Raw genomic sequence first — 18,744 nt, forward strand, 5'->3', positions numbered from 1 at the left:
AGTCTGTTCACCAAGCCTAGAATTCCTTCGTTTCCAAACAAGAATGCTACAGGAAACAGTGACAAAAGCCTTACTAAATCATGGTATATTACATCCAATTATATCCACTCTCCTTCCTTTGCATAATCAGTCAGTTCCATATGGAAGGCAATTATGTTAATCAATCATGATTTAAACTTAACAAATCCATTTGACCACTCCTGATTATCTTCTTGGTCTTATGTGAATGCTAATGGACTGCAAGAGGATGTGCAATTCATCGGTTGCACAGACCATGAAAGGATGTGTCCAACGATTCTACCAGGAGCTAAGGTGATCAACCTAGTACTCCCTCAGTCTTCCCTACATCATTTTTAAAAGAACAGAATCCTATCGCCTTCCTCAGTCTTCAGAAACACTCCCTGATCAGCACGCATTTTCACAGAGAACAATCACAGCCTCACAATCACATTAGCTAGCTCTGTCATTCTGTGTAAATTTCACATGAATTGGTGGATATGAATGCATTCAGATTCTCTAAGCAGTTTGCAGCCTGCTGCCCCTATGAATTGCCCATCGCCCTTTCAAACCAAGTCAGTACATGCTGTTTTGGGAACAATTTTTGCCTGCAAAGACAGAGGTGAAAAACAGCACTTCAGCCTTTTCTATTTTGTCTGCAATTAGCTGATTCCCTTCCATGCATTGTTGGACCTATCTGCATTTTCCCTAAGTTTCCTTATGCAAATAGCATACTTTTAGAACACCATCTTTTGAGCCTATACTTTCTCTATTAGTATTCTTCACATATGATGGGCTTTGGCCTTCCTAATTTTTTTTGCTAATTATGCCCATGGTACTTCTATATTCACCTTTTCTTACTTCTTCCATCAATCTCATTTAGGTGTAGTACAGGGAATACATTACTGCTAGCAACATGCCATGGAGCTTTATACTGAGTTGCCAGTGCAAGGCATCATGGACTTGCCATGCGTTGTTTGCACTTGAGTTATTTCAGCAGTACCAGCACATAGTCAAAGTGCCAACTGTTGCCTTATTTTTTTCCAGCTTCAGCTTAATGATGTATAATTTTGTAGCATTAAGCTAAAGAAATCATACAATATATGGTGAAGACCTAACAAAGCTAAGGGGTCATTGTGGAACTAAACCTAGGGACCAATAAGAAAGCAAGTGTACCAACAGACCCTTTTGGAAACATGAAAATAACAGCAAGCAGATCCAAGACTCAGATGAAAGAAAATGGCATTTTATCAACAATTCCTTCCCAATGAAGAACCTAGGTTGTTGATGACTGTCTCTGATAATTTATTGTAAAGAATTGCAAGGTAGATATGAGAAGATTTGTGCATATCAGTTAGCAACAATTAGCATTAACTGGATCATTTTGACTAAAAGTATTAGTGGTCAGGGCCTTGAGTTCAGCAATGTCTGCTATTTTAACTGTCCAGTCAAGAATCACCCTTCTCTGAAATCCTTTCTAACCTGTAATGCTGTAGATGCCTGAGTTCAAGATCTGCTCTGATACAGTGCATTTGTATAATCTCTTATCAGACTTCTATGATAACAGCTAAATTGTGCGAGTAACAACTGGGGCCTCCACCCACTGGCTTGACTTGCATTTAAACTGAGGCTTCTGCAGCTGGTCCTTGCCCAGGCTATGTCCTAATTAAGCTGCCTCTGGCCGTACACCTTGCTAAGCCTAGCCTACTTGATTTCCTGGCTTGCCCTCTCGCTGTGGACTTGGCTGTCAGTCACTGGGCTATTGGCTGGAATTGTTTATTGCCACCACACCTGCCACATTCTTCTTGTTTGGATACTGTGGGACTGCATCTCTTGTTTGAAAAGCCTCCACCAGTCTTGCTGTCACCTTTGGCTTCTATGCTTGGCTTCTATGTTTAGCTTCCTTGTTTTGTGGAACTGAGAGTTCTCATTGCTCCCTGACAGCAAGTATCATTGTAGCTGGACTGATAATAGCTCATCATCTGTATTTATATCTGACCTAACACTTTGATTAGACTATTAGTAAATTCTTAATGTCACATATAATGCATTTATTTAGTCCACATATGTTGCACAGGGTATACAGTAGCATATGTTTTCCTTCCTTTTTATATGCAAGCTCACTGAGAAGGTCCCTGCATTGCTAAGTAGGTCTTCTGCTGAAATTCTGTCTTCCTAAGAAATCACACAATTCTACCCTGAGCTGTTAACAAATTTTCTATAAAACTCAAACAGCCCTGAGTACGTTTCTGTACCATGGCTGCTTCCTGAACCTGCAGTTCTTCCTGTTTATTGTCAAATTTGCTTTCATATACTTGAATCTGAATCTGAATCACCTCATAGTCATGGCAGTCTAAGCGATAAAAGTGATCACATCTGTCTCCTCTATCCTTTATAAACAGCCTGCACCCATCCATAACCATGTTCCACTTGTGAACACTGTCGATCTGAATCTTCGTGAGCATGATCCCATGGCAGCCTTGCAACGGACTTGCCATTGCTGGCCTCCTTGTTTTCCCTATTTGATGTCCAAGCTTTGTGCAAAATTATGTACAACTATTTGAGGAAAGAATGCCCACAGAAACTTTGAGTGTCCTTCGATCTGTTCAGTGTTTCCCTAGCTATACAGGGAGTATAGATCCATGTATTCACTACATGAGTGAACAGCAAAGTATACTAAAAGTAAGGTCAATCTTTCCTGCAGCATTTCAGATTTATGTTCCAGGAAAGCAGAAAACTTCCTGGGGTAATAGATTGTTATGGAAAATGTCAGCCTTTGGCCCATGGAGGTAGAAAACTTTAACCATTCACACATTGCTTCCTGTTTAATAGTGTTGATTCTAATCTGAAGACTCAAGATGCTTGGCCCAGACTTTTCCCTCAATGGAACATTTTTTTCCCTTCCGTTTCCTTCTCTTCCAGGGCTCTGAACCTACACTTTAGAGGAACAGCTGCAGATGGGAATAGAGACTTCACCATTGCTGGAAGCCTGCATCTTCTTGATGTTTCTGCTTCCTTTTGGTCACACCAAACTTCTCAGCCTTGAAGAGTTTGGATCTTGTATATGCAAAGTCTACGCAAAGATCCTGTCAATCTCTTGCTCACTAACCTTGGTGCTACAAAGCTGGCAGCACAGAAAGTCTACCAGAGCATACATCTAACTGGTGAGGTTATCCTTGCCTTTCATAGCACAGTACCAGGCAGAAACACTGAGATCTCCTGACACCTTCAGACCAGGGCTGCAGCATCCACCCTCACGGCTTCCACTCAGATGGAGGCTGTGCAAAAGCAATGACTGCACCATGCAGTACCTGACAGTTCCTGCTGTGTGCTGTCAACATGCATGTGTCCTTTTCTACTATGAGGAGCACTTTTGAGCATCCTCTATGTGTACTGAATGTCAACTGCTTCATCAATTGCCGTTACTGTTTGCAGATCCAGACTGCAATGCTCCTCACTTAAGGAAGCCTAAACATGAGTAGGAAGTTGCATATGACTCTGTTTCCCTCTCTGCTGGGTCCTCTGCTCATCAGGTAAACTCTGGCACTGTCCTGGAGATTCTGGCCATGATTTACTTAACCTGTACACAGTGGATCCACAGCATACTGTTGCTTCTCTCACTGTTGCTTCTCTCACTGTTGCCCAGAAGAGAACATCAACTGAAACTCAGAAGAGGTCTAAACATTTATGAATGGAACTCTATTTTGTGACACATTATGAATGAAAATATTTTAACGGTTAAACATGAGAAATTGCATTGAACTCTGTCAAAAAATCCTTCATCAGCAAAAGTATAAAGCATGTAGCCATGAGATAAAAATTATCATGACTAGACACTAATTAGGCAAAGGAATCTCTCAAATCCTCCATATATTAACTGCATATGCAGCCAGAGCTGTATTTCTGTATTTCTAATTCATATCTCAGAAGGTGTAATGAAAAAGCATGAGTTCATTGCAACAAACAAACATCAATCTAATTCTTTTATAATTCACAGTTCTTCACTTATTCTGTGTCACAAAGCCCAAATCATAACATAAGTTTGTAAATCTGGCTTAAAACTTACCTTTGCACAGGTTTGATTTTGCTGTTCTCTTGCTTCCCCATGCATGGGGTCTGTGTCAGGGGCCACTGGAAGATATATCTTCAATGATTTGGCACCTGTTTTCTGATACTACATGTAGGTGGAGATTCAGAGAAACTTCTAAAGCTCTCTGCTTCACTCAGAGTGAATCTACTCTTTCACTGTGCAAATTTCAGTCAATATTGAGAGTCTGGGACTTTCAACTTGAGTTCTACAGCATTTGTGAAACCTCAGTCTGGACAGTGACTTAGTGATCTTTGATAATTCTGGATCTTATACAATTTTTTAAGTATGTTTGAAAATGTTGGTGAAACTTACTTGCTTGAAATGTCAATCGGAAAAAATCCTCTAATGTTTTGCTCTTATTAACTCCTTTATCTATCTAGATTTTGACAAAAGGGTATAAAATATTTTGAAAAAAACAACAGAGGAAGAAAACTAAAACAAAATACTAGCTATTTGGCTTAGACAGACAATACAAAATACATCCCAGGAGTCTCCTATTGCCTAAATGCTGCCATGTACCCCATAGCCAACAACCAGTTGTCTGTATACATGAGGCTGTATGACCTAACAGGTCTACTGTGAACAAGTGCTACAGGTTTGTGTTACTTTTTAGTCTCCCCAGGACAAAGGAACTCTTCAGGGTAGACATGAATACTTCATAATATCTCTGTTCCCAGGAAATGGAGTGAGGCAAATGTAATCATATCCCACTCACATTTTAAATGCAATCCAAAAAGCTTAAGCTCCTCCTCCCACCCAAAAAAATACAAACCCCTGTACCTGTCAGCATGACATCTACCAACACGTTTTCAAGAGTCGGATTTTTGAAGGATATGATGGCAGAAGAACCCTGGCCAATGCATGCGCTTATGCTGGTTGGTTTCATCAGCTCAGGGGGAAGACCAATCCCCGAAAGATAAAACATCCACTCTTTAAGCTGTAGATAAAACATGTCAATATTTATTATTTGACAATCAGATTTGTACATTTTAAGGCATTTTGCCTACGTCTTTCTTCTTATGTTCTATGTCTTTTTTCTGTTGTAAGTGGACTGCTGTTATACACTTTCTCTCTTCTTCCTGGACTGCTGTTATACACTTTCTCTCTTCTTCCATCAATCAGTTATGTTACTCTAAGTACTGCTATCTGGAAATCAATAGTTCCAGACTGGAAGAAGTTCACATCTTTTCTTCGCATTTAACTTCTGTGCTACTCAGAGCACAGAGCACTTAACTACCTATGTAGCTACTCAGAGCTTACTCTGTAGTGAAGGCGAAGATGTAGGTGGTTGCAAGAGGGCAATTCCATGCACGTATATAAAAGCCTGAAAGCAGATGAACTGAGATGTAGTCCTTTTTTAGAAGCCTAATAATTCTTTGATGGGACAGCATAATCACAACAAAAGCGAAAATTGCTACTCCAAAGAAAGAATGTTAAAATAAAGAAAATATAGATAGTTAAACTGATGTGTCAATTTTGATCATTTTTTTTCAGCATGACAGTAAAGAGTTGCCCGCCTCACATTTACTCTTTTAAGGTTATAAAAAGTGATGTCAATAATGCCACTCATTATGGAAACTTCCAAGGTGAATGAGTAGCAAACAATTATGGCAAATGTAAAGATTATTTCAAGGAAAATGTTTAATTTGTACATTAATGCTGTTATCTCTAAATTACATAATAATCATACAGACTAAAATCTGAGGCTTATTATAAACTGCTCCAAGTCACTCTTTGATCTGTTTTGTTCATTATCACTCAAAAAGGTACACATCATAAAGAGAACAGAAAATAATAAATAAAATAAACCCACTATTGTTATTATCTGAAATATTGCATATACCTCTGCACAGCCTGTCTGATAAAAATAAGGAAAATCTGTAATAGAGTTCAAAAAACCTAACAAAAAAATCTAGAAATAGTCACAGTAAAAGGTGACTAATTCATTTAAGTTTCTTAGTATCAACAGATATAAATAAAATGGGACATCACACATCTTCAGAAAATAGTTTTGGATAGAAAAAACATGTGGTTTTATTATCATTTTATAGAGAAATATTCTATCCAACAAGGAAAAAAATTTAATTTTAATGAAGGAAATTTATTGATAAAAGTCATCCAAAGCTACAGGATTTAGTAAAATTAACAAAATAGAAAATAAAAGAAAAGGAAGAAGTCATTAATGCTGATGTAGAGATTACTCAGTACTGAGCCAGAATATAAAAATAGAGCTTATGCTTTGTTTAGGTTTCAGACAGTGATTTATGTTGGCTGGTTTGTGGAAACTTCTGCATTACTCAGTCTACTAAGAATTAAATCCACCCCGCTTTAAATATACATTTTATTTCATTATTGTTGACTTAAACATAACCAATAGCCTGTTTATAGTTAGACTTGTGAGTTGGAAGCTAGCACAGCTCATTATTCAGGTTCTGACGGGAAGGCGAATTATGCTGCTATATAGATCTTGAAGTAACACAGGACTTACTTTGGTGAAGCCCCTTTGATAGTCATAGTCAACAAGAAACCGCCCAACAGTTGCCAAGACAGCATGCCATAGCATTTGTGTTCCTGACTAACGTCCCTCCTAACGTCAACCTCAAGAACTTAAATGCAAACAAAAAGCTGAGCACACTTTGCAGGCCTGTTTTGAAGAACAGGCATGAGGATGGCAGAAGACCATGTTTTCAGAGAGTTGGATGTGTCAAGATATTAGTGGTCTATACTTTTTTGTTATTGACACCTTGTACTTGCTCACAAACACAGTAAGAGTAACCCAAAAATTATTTGTTTGTAAAAATCTTAATACAGAAGTTATGAGGCCATATTAGTCTAGCAATGCTTTCCAGTACAACTGTAAATTTGTGTGAATCACCTTGTTCATAGCAAGTAACCTTATGTTACAGTGCAGGGGTGGGAGAAGTGCACATGTTCATGTTTTGTGCATGTGAGCTGTAAAGATAGAGTTTGAGATTTATTGCTGAAGACTCGGGCTCCTGGTCTACAAAATTAAAGACCAGCTTCTAACAATATTTTTCTGGGTAACAAGCAGAGACATTTAGAACTCCATTGCTTCAAATGCTGATCAAGAAGGAAAAAAGATTTTAAAAACCAGAAACCTATGGTAAATAATGCAAGACAGTATCTAATATTAGGCTCAGCTTTTCTATAGTTACTTACTGCTGTTAAATTCTCTACATTACACTTCGATGATAGTGATGTTGTAAAAGGATAATAGAGATACATTAGGACTCTGGGTGTGGACTCTATGTTCAAGCTGACCTTCCAGTTGTGCTGTCCCAACAAAGTTAATTTCAGATTTTCACAATGATTAGAGCTAAACTCAGATTCACTTTGTGAAGAGCTCTTCAAGTGGCTTCAAACCAGAAACAAATGAAGCAGGTAATAGCACAGTGCAGTTTCTCTCAGTTCAGCAAAGCAACACTATCAAAAACAGTTAAGGCTTATCCTATAAGTACTGTCATTAAAGGATTTTAGATTAGCAGCTATTCAGCTGTCAGATGGCTTAAGTGTCCATTCAGATATATTTAATCACAGAAATCAAGAGAGAGAAATCAATGTCAAGGTGGGGGGTTACATTATAAATTGCATGAGGTATCCACCGATGATGAGAAACATTCTCCAAGTCTTCATTGAAAAGGGCAGTTATATTCACTGTCAGCTACCAGTACAACAATTAGCAAAATAATAGTCTAGGATTAATTTAGTAAGGACTGTAGCAGTGCAAATGAATGAAAATTTAAAACTTAAAAAAAAAAAAACAGGCATAAAAAGAGCACTAAAAATTTTAAAAGGCTGTGTCAATATATCAAAATTGTTAAAGGGGTTTGGACAAAGAAGCTAGAAGAATAGGATACTGACTAAGGTTAACTGCAGATAAAAATATGGAAAGGAGATGCACTGGATGTATAGATTCAGGTGCAGGGTTCAATTAGTTCCTGAAAGGTTTGAATTAATTGTTGTATTTACTGCTTCCTTATTTGATGAAGAATTTCTTTAATATAGTTAAGATTTCTATGTACTATTAGGATCAAGATAAGGACATTCAGTCCTCTTGAACTGGTCTTAGATATATCATTCACGTAAGAACTGCTAGCTCCTTGTTTTTATCCATAATAAATATTTAAGAAAAGAGATCCTGAAAATAAGTGCTGTGCTAACACCACCTGCAAATATATTGTCTGTTCAACACATATTATCAGGAAAAAAATTGCCACATAAGTTCCTTCACTATTTGTTTTCTTCGTATAAAAGAATATTTGCTTTAGCAGTGTTACTTAAAACACTACTGGAAACTCCTATTAGTACTTAAATGGAGTAATTCACCAGACAGCAGTACATTAGGATAGCTGAAAGTCTAACAAGAATACAGTAGCATGGAAAGCAAATGCTTCATTTGACGAGAGTTTGTGATGAAATATTGTCATTTACATCATATTATCAGTTTTCCTTTTTGTTTCCAGCTGTAATTTTTAATCACCTAATAAGTCATGTTGATGGTATGTTCCTCTACTTGTTTCTCATTTAAAATTTGGAAAATTCACAGAGAAAAAATTGCTTCAACAATACTAAGATGCTCAAAGTAAAAATCATTTTCAAACAAACTGAACAAAAGAATCCACTTTTTCAAGTATGTGACCTTCAAAAATTCAGTTCAGACAAAAACCGAGACAATCTAGTATTGTTTGAGGTTAGGGAAAAAAATCAAGTAATTTTATTTCAGAGGTGACAATGCAAAAAAGTGTCAGTATTCTGGTGTTAAAAGCAGCAGAGCTAGTTACCAAGAAAGCTAAAATTATTCATTACATATTTAGGTCCTAGGCCATTACGCCACATTTTAATATTGTAAATAGAATAATTTCTGTGTAAAACTAAGGTTAAAACAAATTATAACTCTTTAACATCTTTGCATTTGCTCTTTCATTATGCATCCAGCCATTAAATTTCAACTTGACCTTTAGACTAAAAAGCTTATTTAACTGCCTATTAAAAATATTATCTAATCTGAATTCCAAGTGCTGTGGGCAGCAAACATATTATCATACCTGTGAACATCTGAAGGCTATTGATGCCTTGTGACTGCCTCTTCCAAGGGCAGATGGATAGAATTGCACGGGTACTTCAGTGGTGGAATGAGGAGCGACAATCAGCTGTACAAATACAAGAAAGTAGACAAGAAAGAAAAAGAAATAATTTTTTTTAGTCTGTTTCTCTTCTGTGCTTTGTTTCAACACTGTTGATGTGATTAATGTATTTCACCAAATGCATTCTCTACTCTCAGAAGCACAGGCTGCTCGGGCAGCGAGTGCACTGCAGTAAACAATTCTAGTGGCACTCACTGCACGTTTGCTCCCCAGAAACTAAAGAGCTGCTGTTAACAGATTGCTCCAAGGACAAGGACAGCAGCTCTCACAAACACCATTCAAATATGACTATGATGTCTAATCATATCGATGACGCTGAAAGGTTACCACATTGACCTCAAAGACAGGAAGTGGCTTATAAGGGAAATACAAGGTAGATTTTAATAAACTAGTGCTTTGTCTCTCTTCCTTTTTCCTTTATCTAAACAAATATTGTAAATTATGTTACTAGTTTTCTCTTCATCTGAAGTACACTACTTGAATCTCAATTGCACAAGGAAAAGTAAAGAAGCTGACTACAATGGGGTCAGAGGTGTTTTTAAGAACTAGATAAGCAGTGAAATAGAATTATGAATAATAAAAATGCAAACGTATTGCGAGAATGATCAGCTAGAATAATTGAATGCATGATAACCATATATATTTTTTATTTTAAAAAAGTACTAGACTTTTAATATTATTCATGTGTTTAAATAATGTTTGCATGTAAGAAGATATAAAATGACAATTGGAATTATATATGCTCAAGTCATATTTTATAAAATGAATGCAATTTACAACTAATAAAGGTCAAAACACCCTAGAACAGCTTGCACTGACAAGCCCTTCTAAAAAGGAAATGTCAGATCTTGAAAAACCGACTGCTAACCAGCAGTGAACATGAGTTATTAAAATATTCCTTTTTGTTTACTACATTTAATGGTTGCAGGATGCCTGATTGCAGGAAGAAGTCCTCCAACCTCCTCCCACCCTGAGATTTTGGTTGCCCGTGCTCTGATATGATGCTTGGCTCAGAGCTGAAGAAGGTTTGAGCTAGTGGCACAGCAGGGCAGGGACTTACAGCAGTGACCCTCTCCCATCACACCGAGAGACAGTGCGCAGAGACATGATGGGCACAGCGATGGGGGCCCATTGTGGCCCTGAAACTACTGTCCATGACCGCAGCTCTTACAACAAACTGGGAGCCCCAGAGGATTAAGCAAGGACAGAAAGATCCACTCTAATCTTCTCAGGGCAGAGGTCCTCGTTAATGCTTATGTTACTTTTCCTCACTGCCCCATGGTTTCTCCTGTCACCTCAAAGCTGGATGTGGGCAGGGGCCACAGGTATCCCGGTCCTGCAATTTGTCTTCCAGGTATGTCTACAGAATATTGGCACTATGGGCTGGGGTGCTAGTGAACCTCAAACAACAGATGTTCCTAATGACAGCAGTCGGAGCTAGATTGAGCAGAAGAGAGGACACAGCTCAGATGTGTCTTCTAATCTAATGCATAAAACTTGAAACATTATTTTTCTTTTTTTGAGAAGCACGTTTTAAAATATTGTTTTCAGAATATTGTCATAGGAGTATATTGCTTTGAAGACACGAACTGTCTTGTCTATTTGGGGGGGTATTGTAAATTTTTTTAATTTTACGAATTTAATTTACAGTTTCCACTGCATCACAAAAGCATTTCTGGATGAGTAAGTAGGTGGATATCAATGCCAGAGCATGCGGCTTGCCTCTCTGGGCCCACTCCCACTTGGCTGCTACGAGCACCTGCACTCCCACACGGGCAGCACGGCACTGCTGCGTCGCCCACACATCACAATCTCATATGTCCCGTAGGTGGGTGATAACTTGAAAGCACATTTGCCACCAGCAGTCAACTGCTACCATCCCACACTTGTCACCTTTGCAAGGCTTCTGTATTACCCAGAATAACAGACCTGAGGGAAAGTCATCTCCCACAAAACACCTCCATCTCCATCTGCAGCACTGCCCAGAGTCACTTAGCTGTTCATCATCTAAAAGGAGCCTGAACAGCTCATTTCTCAGGAAGTTCTTGGGCATGCTCAGTATCCAGAGAGCTATTTTTGAGATTTTTACCTTCATTTGCAGTTTAGTTCCTACCTACTTTGTCCAAACCAGCCAGCCCCATTTATCAAGTGACAACTTACAAATGCAGAAAGAACTGTAATATTGCCCCCTCCCGAATACTACTGAACAAAATGAAAAAGCAAGGAAAAGACAGGTTGTCACATCATAAGAATACATGGTTAAATTAAAACATGATTTTTAAGTTTTTACTAATTTCAATAAGACATCTACATTATTCGGAATAATAACTCTCCCACAAAGATGAAAACTGACTGGGATTCAATTTTCAATAAGCATTACTTGCCATATTATCATTAAACAGAAGATGCACTGCCACAATGTCTCTAAATAATCAGCATGGAGTTATGATAATCTAGCAGATTGCCTGCTCTGAAATTTTACATTATAGTTCTGTTTTAAAAAAATAATTTTATATTAGATAGTATGATGTTTTACTGTATCCAGAAAGTAATTTGAAATAAAGACCTGGGTAAAAAAAAACCAACAGAACTACTTTCCACTGAAAACCAAAGAATAAATTGCTTTAAAAACTAGAGCTGAGAAATAACGTTAAGAACACGTTTAAAGAAGGTTATGCGTTGCCACAATAATTCCATATAATGTGCTGAAGTTAACCCATCCTCTGCCTTTCATTTTGTTTACATAAACAAGTGTCTTCCAAGATATTTATGTGAAAGGGAAGTGGTATCATTGTTCGTCATAATATCTAACTGTTCAAATACAGAAATTGAGAAGACTGAGCAACTACACATTACTATTATAAAATCAAGAAAGGAGGAAAAATTTTCCTTAAATCTAGTTTAGTTTCTACTCTACACAAAACAATAATCTCAGTCATTAACAAACTAATAAAGCTTACACACAGAGACTTTGAGACTTCTATTTTCCCTCAATAAAAATTGTCCTTCATAGCTGATCAGGATGGAAGACAGCTTCATGAAAATGGTTTGGGCTAGTTATAAGACAGAAGAATAGCAAGCTAAAGGTTTATATTGAAAGCGTGTTTCTTTCTGGCAATGTAGATGATCCAATTCATAAGAGGTTTTAGTAAGTTTAAGTTACATTATAAATATATGTATGCATAAATATAATACACATACATGTGAAAACTGTCTATGTATTTATATAGAAGGAAAGAAGTAAACTGGGGAACATAGTATTACTTATGACTGAGAATTTTCATCTGTTAAATGCTGAACATTAATCCTTCGCTACTAGAGACAAAGAAAGCTGTGGTTAGAAATTAAACACAGAATTCAGCATCTCAATGACCATTCCCACTAGAACTCATAAAGCCCGATATGCTAATAAGAAAAACAGTTAGGAAATTTACAGCACACTTACAGGCATTAATTTCTGTTCCAATTTTTAGAGAATTTGGCAATATTTCTGAAGAGTTTAACATATACAGTGTCAGGTTGACAAGAATGAAAACAAGAATAGGTATAGCTTGCTAAAAAAGACGAAGTAAAGAGACATGAAAATCCAAATCACATTAAAGGATATCCTTGAAAACTTTTATCAAATTATTGAAAGAAAAAGAAGATGGTAGATGACACTTAAAGCTGGTTTAAGCCACAATTGCAAGGCTGATAATAATATATATATATACTTTTCTCATTTTCATCAGTTTGCTAAGAAGTTAATGGAGTTGCTTCTAATTTACGTGAAACTGACAAGAGATTTAAATCCTTTGGATTTCATTTAGACTTCATTAAGCACCCAAAAGTCCAGGAATACTTGAGTGTAACTCAAGTGGACCTAAGGAAAGTGTATTATTAATGATGTCAGTACTTGAAATCGAATCAGTTTTATAGAAAATAGTCCCTTGTGGTATTTCAGTAATGCCTTCTACTGCAAACCAGAAAGGTAAAGGCAGACATACACATGGAAGTATGATAAATACTTCATGATATTCAAATATTCAGATTTGTTTAAATTCTGAAAATTAAGGCAAAATTTTGCTTAATATTTTAGGTAATTAATCTCAAGGAAAGAAAATTTTCTCTCATGTCTCTGTTGAATCTGGCTCATCTAACACAACTCAGTGACTGATGATATCCATTTGAGATATCTTCTGACTGACAGCCCAATAATTTCAACAATTCTAGATCTTATATGACATAAACCCAAATATGGATGATTATATGAAATACTAAAATCAATGATTTAGAATACGTAAAATTTTAAAATGACTCTACTAATTCTCCTCAAACCTCATTTGCCTTAATCAGACAATCCCATCTTTAATCTACTGTTCCAATAATTTGTTCTTTATTTTTGCTTTTCTTCTCAGAATTCTTCAGACCAGAATTTTTTTGCTGACATGAAAAGTATGATTTGCTTTAAAGAGAGCAACAACTTGAAAAATTAAAAATGGGAATCTTCTTCCACATATCACAAAGACTTTGAAACAGGCAGTAATATGAACTAATATCTGAAACAGATTACAGTTTATAAGAACGAGCACTAATCTTTTGAATGTTTTTTTGCAGTGCTGTATGGATGGACTAAACCTAGGATGCAACATACTCTGGAGAGGATGCAGGTATTTAAACCGCACTCCCACCTTTGTCATCAACACTATGATGAAAGTCAAATTACTTCTCCAAACATGGGTCTGCAATGAAGAAACAAGTTAAAAAAAAAAAGTAGTTTATAGCAAATTCACCAAAGCTGTCTTAACTGGAAGAACTACTGTAATTCACAAAGAATATTTCAGAATGTTCTGGTGTTCATCTTTCCTATATTATCTTCCTCATGTCTAGAAAATGTGCAATTGCGATTTTTTTCTCATCCATAACATGTTTTTTCACTTTTTTTTTTTTTGCGTTAAAGGTTCTATATTTACATCCTAGTAAGAGGTCTCCCTAATTTCTTGCACTAGAGCTTCCACACATCTATCCTCCTTTTTATCATCTCCCCATCACACAAAGGAACCATATTTAATACCATTAATTGTTAATAACATCTGAAGAGTTCCTTATAGGACCTGTACTATTAACCAGTAATCAATGGTAATGAATACTTTCCGGGGTCCTTCTAAAACCCTAGCCAATCTCAATGAAAATATGAAAGCCAAGCCCATCTATACAACTCTCAGTCATTGAAAGGACAAAAATGTTAGTCAGAAAGATGGAAGCGTTTCTGTGAGTAAGGATGAAAAAGTGTACATAAATGTGAGAGGACGAAGATTTTCTCAGTGCAAGCCAGTCTCGAGGTCAATGTGAGTATGGAGAATAATGTTATCCCAGGTATGGTCTTGGTGCTTCCTTGTGGCTGAATTGATTAAATTCTTATTCACAGGCCCTGCAAGCTAGTTATAATTGCCATGACTGTGAGGTATTCTTATATTCTTACACTAACATTCCATCTACATCCTTTACTCTGCAGATTCTCAGAATTTTGTGAAGCTTCTAATACAGCTGGTTTATTTACAACTTCTCCTCCTAATATCGCCTCAATATTATTTGCAGCCAACACTGTAGTCCTCAAAAATCATTCCACAAAGCATTCCAGGATAAATACATCTATATTTCAGCTTCTGTTGGTTTTCAAGTTTAATTGTTTTTATCCTTAAGCTACAAAATCCCTAGGATATACATTGATAACCCCTCTAACCCTTAAGACTATGTTGTTTATTCTGAATCCATAGTATGATACACAATTCAATATGTTCTCAAGAGAAAGATCTCTTGTACCACTTCTGTTTAAGCACAGAAATGTTACTTACGGGGTGTTTTGGATCAGCGTCAGTTGAAAAATTGCTAGGATTGCTGTTAATAATTTCTAGCTCCAGAGTTTCATGTGTAGGATTACAGAGAGGTATGTACAGATGAGCCCATCTGAAAAAAACCACATATTTGCAATGACTGTTAATTACTGAAATTCTTCTGTTGCATTTTATTATTCATCACTGAATTCTGTCTTGAAAAATGAGTACTTTTAAAAATAAGAATTATGTTTTGTTGCATTAGTATTTTTCCACTACTGTGGACACATATTTAATAGCATTAATTAATATTATTAATAATTACCAATAGCAGTAAAATCTAGTAGCAATAACCATTCTAATACTTCAGCCATTTGTAAGAGTGGAATTTGTTTCATTATATTTCAGTTTTCAGGAAGTGACTTTAAATTGGTTGGTTAAAGGGACTGTAGCTACCTCAATACTCAAAAAGGAGAAAAGTGCCTTGAGGGAGAATTCGTCCTCATGTAGATTACTAAGACGTGGAATCGCTTTTCATTCTCTACATCAGAAGAATAGACTTAATGCCCTAAAGTTTATACCTAAGTTTTAGACAGGAGGATGTGGAAATTAATCCTGGTGTCTCTGATAGCACAGCTTCACATTTATTCATAGGTTGCAATCTGCAGATTTATGCCTCGCCTTATTTCTTTATTTTCAGTAGCTCTAACTTTGGGATAAAACATTATAGTCAAACAAATAATTTAGAGTGTCAAAGCCAACAAATTTTTTTACACAAAATGTAAAATAATTGTAAATATGTCTTTATTCTGTAGTCTGTCCATGGATTCTCTCTGTCTCAGGAAAAGCACTGCAGAGAAATTACAGATAATAAAATAAATGATATGCGTAACTCCTGTTTGTCTAACCAGTGGTTTACAGGAGAAGCTTGTAATTAAGTGGTGCTGCCAATAGCTTTTAATTTACTGTCACTAGGCAACCATTCTTCTTCATCATCTTGTAACCTTGAGATCTCAAAACAAACATATTGTTCCATACCAGCCACTTAAATGGAGGTTCTGCCTGCTTCCCTCCTCCTTCTTCCTCAGCATGGTCTGAAAATCTGTTTCATTTTATGCAATTGCTGTGTGTTCATTATAGCACAATGGAAAATCATTATGTTGCACATGTAGATTATGTATTTTAATGAGTTTTGTGGCTGACCCAGAACAAACACTGGAATATGCTGGTTGCCTAAATGCTATGCCTTAAATCAGCTGGCACTCTATTTTACAGACTGTCCTTCTTTATTTTCTAATTAAAGATTGAACAAACACAAGATACTCCAATAGAGAATGCAATCTTCACAAGAATTCAGAAGACTCCCAAAAATTTGTCTATTCTGATCCAAATAATACATTATTTGCCTTTAACAAAGATACACAACCATAAATCATGTTCTTGTTATAACACCAAGGGACACAGAAAAGAAACTCAAGGTGAATCAGTGAAAACAGTAAATAAGAAAAGTTTGAAAAATGAGGTACATATATTGGTTTTGCTGTAATTTATCTACCTAATGGATATTCCCTCTAGTCAAAGCTGTGGCAGGTCAACTGCTAGATTGCTCCATATATTTATCCTCTGGAAAAAAATAGCCAGTTAATCATAGCTAAATCGGTAAGGAAAAAGAAAATATAAAAACTAACATTCAGAAGAGAAGGCATTTCAGTCAAGTTTTATGAGTAACTTCAGGCCCTAAAACTTGTGTGCAGGGGGTTCCTTCCTAGATATGCAGTGATATAAATCCTCAGCAGATAAATGGCAAATTTGTTTTTCATTAACACTGTCAGAGCATTTTATGACTGAAGTCTCAACAGCAGAGAGTAGAGAAATACCAGGAAACATTTACATAAGAACTTCAGATTCACTTAACAATTCTCATTTTTCACACTTACCATCTCTAGCTTTTACTTTTTTGTCTTGTCTTCTTCATACACAATACTTTGTCAATGGGAAAACTATGGCGGAATAACTGAAATTTCAGTAAGCAACTATTTGACTGTTAGAGGGTTCTTCAAGTTATCAAAATCATTAAGAAACTCTTTCACCTCACACAGATAGACTACCACGGTTATGCCAGAAAAAGTTGCTGCATATGACAGTACATTCAAGACCACCGTGAGCATCATTTGGCTGACTCATCTTCAATGACTCCACTGTGGAGCACATAGCAGGATAGATAAACAAAGATGGAGAAAATCAAGGAGAAGGTTTCCTTGCTTAGAGATATATGCTAAAGGATGCGTTAAATTTACCTTGATGGAAACAAAAAGCAGATCTGACTGTGATATGCTCAGAATTTTAAGTCTATCTGAAGAAGGATTAAAAGATGAATTGTTGGAATTTGTTCTTTTCTCTTTCAAGAACTGGTTAGGAACTGATTCTAAGCGTATCAAAAGGTTCTTGGCTCCTAATCCACTTCCGAGTAATGTTTCAAGGAAACAAATTCTGACATTTTTCAGATTGATAACAAAAAGAAGGCAGTGAGCACATAATGAAAAACATTACTCTTAGAATGATATCACATATGATGATGCTTCTTGAACATTCAAGAAAGAGGTGTTAGAATGGAAGTTAGTCTCTTAAAGAATTGCAAAGCTTCAAAACCAGAAGTGCTTCAAACATTTCTGTGACATTTGCAGTCCATGTCTCTGGGAACATTGCAAGGAAGTACAGCCATTCAAACCAAAACAAATTGATGTCTCTGTTAAACAGATAACAATTAAATGTCTACCTGCATCACCTTTATGTAGTCAGCATAAATTAATTAATTCAATTTACTTGGACTATCTCACCTTTTCAGCAAGTAGAGCAATTCTCAGTAACTTAACTGTAATATCAATGCCATCATCGATTGCCATTGTCCAAAATTTTGCACTTCAAGAGAGGACAATGTGCTGATAACACAATACTAACAAATTACTGGAAAAAAAGGAGAGTGCTGAAGGAAAAGACTGAACAAAAAGCAAGACACTTGATGAAACCAAGAATATGGCAGATAATGCAAACCGAAAAGGAAGTTTGTCAGTATTTTTATACTGTTTTATAATATATATATATCAAGATAAATGAAAGAGACCACTGTTACTTTCCTGTTAAACATTGTTGCTGCTATTGCTAACAATTAACCTAAATAGTACTTTATTTTTCCACCACTACCTGCCCAGGACAGATGTAGATGACTGCATTTACATACGCATAGGAATTGTGACATGCTCTACTTGTAGAGTGAAAAGAAATATCTTTTGAAAATAACAAAACATAGAATTCAATTAATTTGAGATGATGTTTTTGATAGGAAAGGGTTGGTTTTAATGGCACTTATCCTTTCCAATATACATTTTATATGCAGTAAGAAGAAATGATTTGCCATTCTCAGTTAGACCACTTATGCATGTAGTTCACAGATAGTACATGCTAGAGGAAATTATTAATACCATATAATCTGAATGGAATGATTTTAAGTTATTTCTAACTCCTAACAGTGTCAGCCTACGTCGTAGAGAAACATTATAGTTTTTACTCAAGTCAGCCCAGAATTTTAGAGTAAACACCATGAAACTGGCCCTACTGATTTTCTTAGAAAAACATAGTAACAAAGGCATTGCCAGTTAACTCTGGTCTATGCATCATACAT

General features: G+C 36.2%; 1 protein-coding gene across 1 annotated transcript in view; it reads right to left on the reverse strand.

Moving 5' to 3' along the window:
* The window catches only part of CFAP47 (cilia and flagella associated protein 47), a 296,277-nt gene that overhangs the window by 74,420 nt on the left and 203,113 nt on the right, over window positions 1–18,744 (reverse strand). The window contains exons 54-56 of the mRNA XM_054060306.1: window positions 15,087–15,198; window positions 9,154–9,258; window positions 4,868–5,024 (exon numbers count right to left, since the gene is read on the reverse strand). Of these exons, the coding sequence (XP_053916281.1) occupies window positions 4,868–5,024; window positions 9,154–9,258; window positions 15,087–15,198 (374 nt within the window). The remainder of the gene's footprint in view (window positions 1–4,867; window positions 5,025–9,153; window positions 9,259–15,086; window positions 15,199–18,744) is intronic.

This window comes from Cuculus canorus, chromosome 1 (assembly GCF_017976375.1).
Source record: "Cuculus canorus isolate bCucCan1 chromosome 1, bCucCan1.pri, whole genome shotgun sequence".
Taxonomy (NCBI): domain Eukaryota; kingdom Metazoa; phylum Chordata; class Aves; order Cuculiformes; family Cuculidae; genus Cuculus; species Cuculus canorus.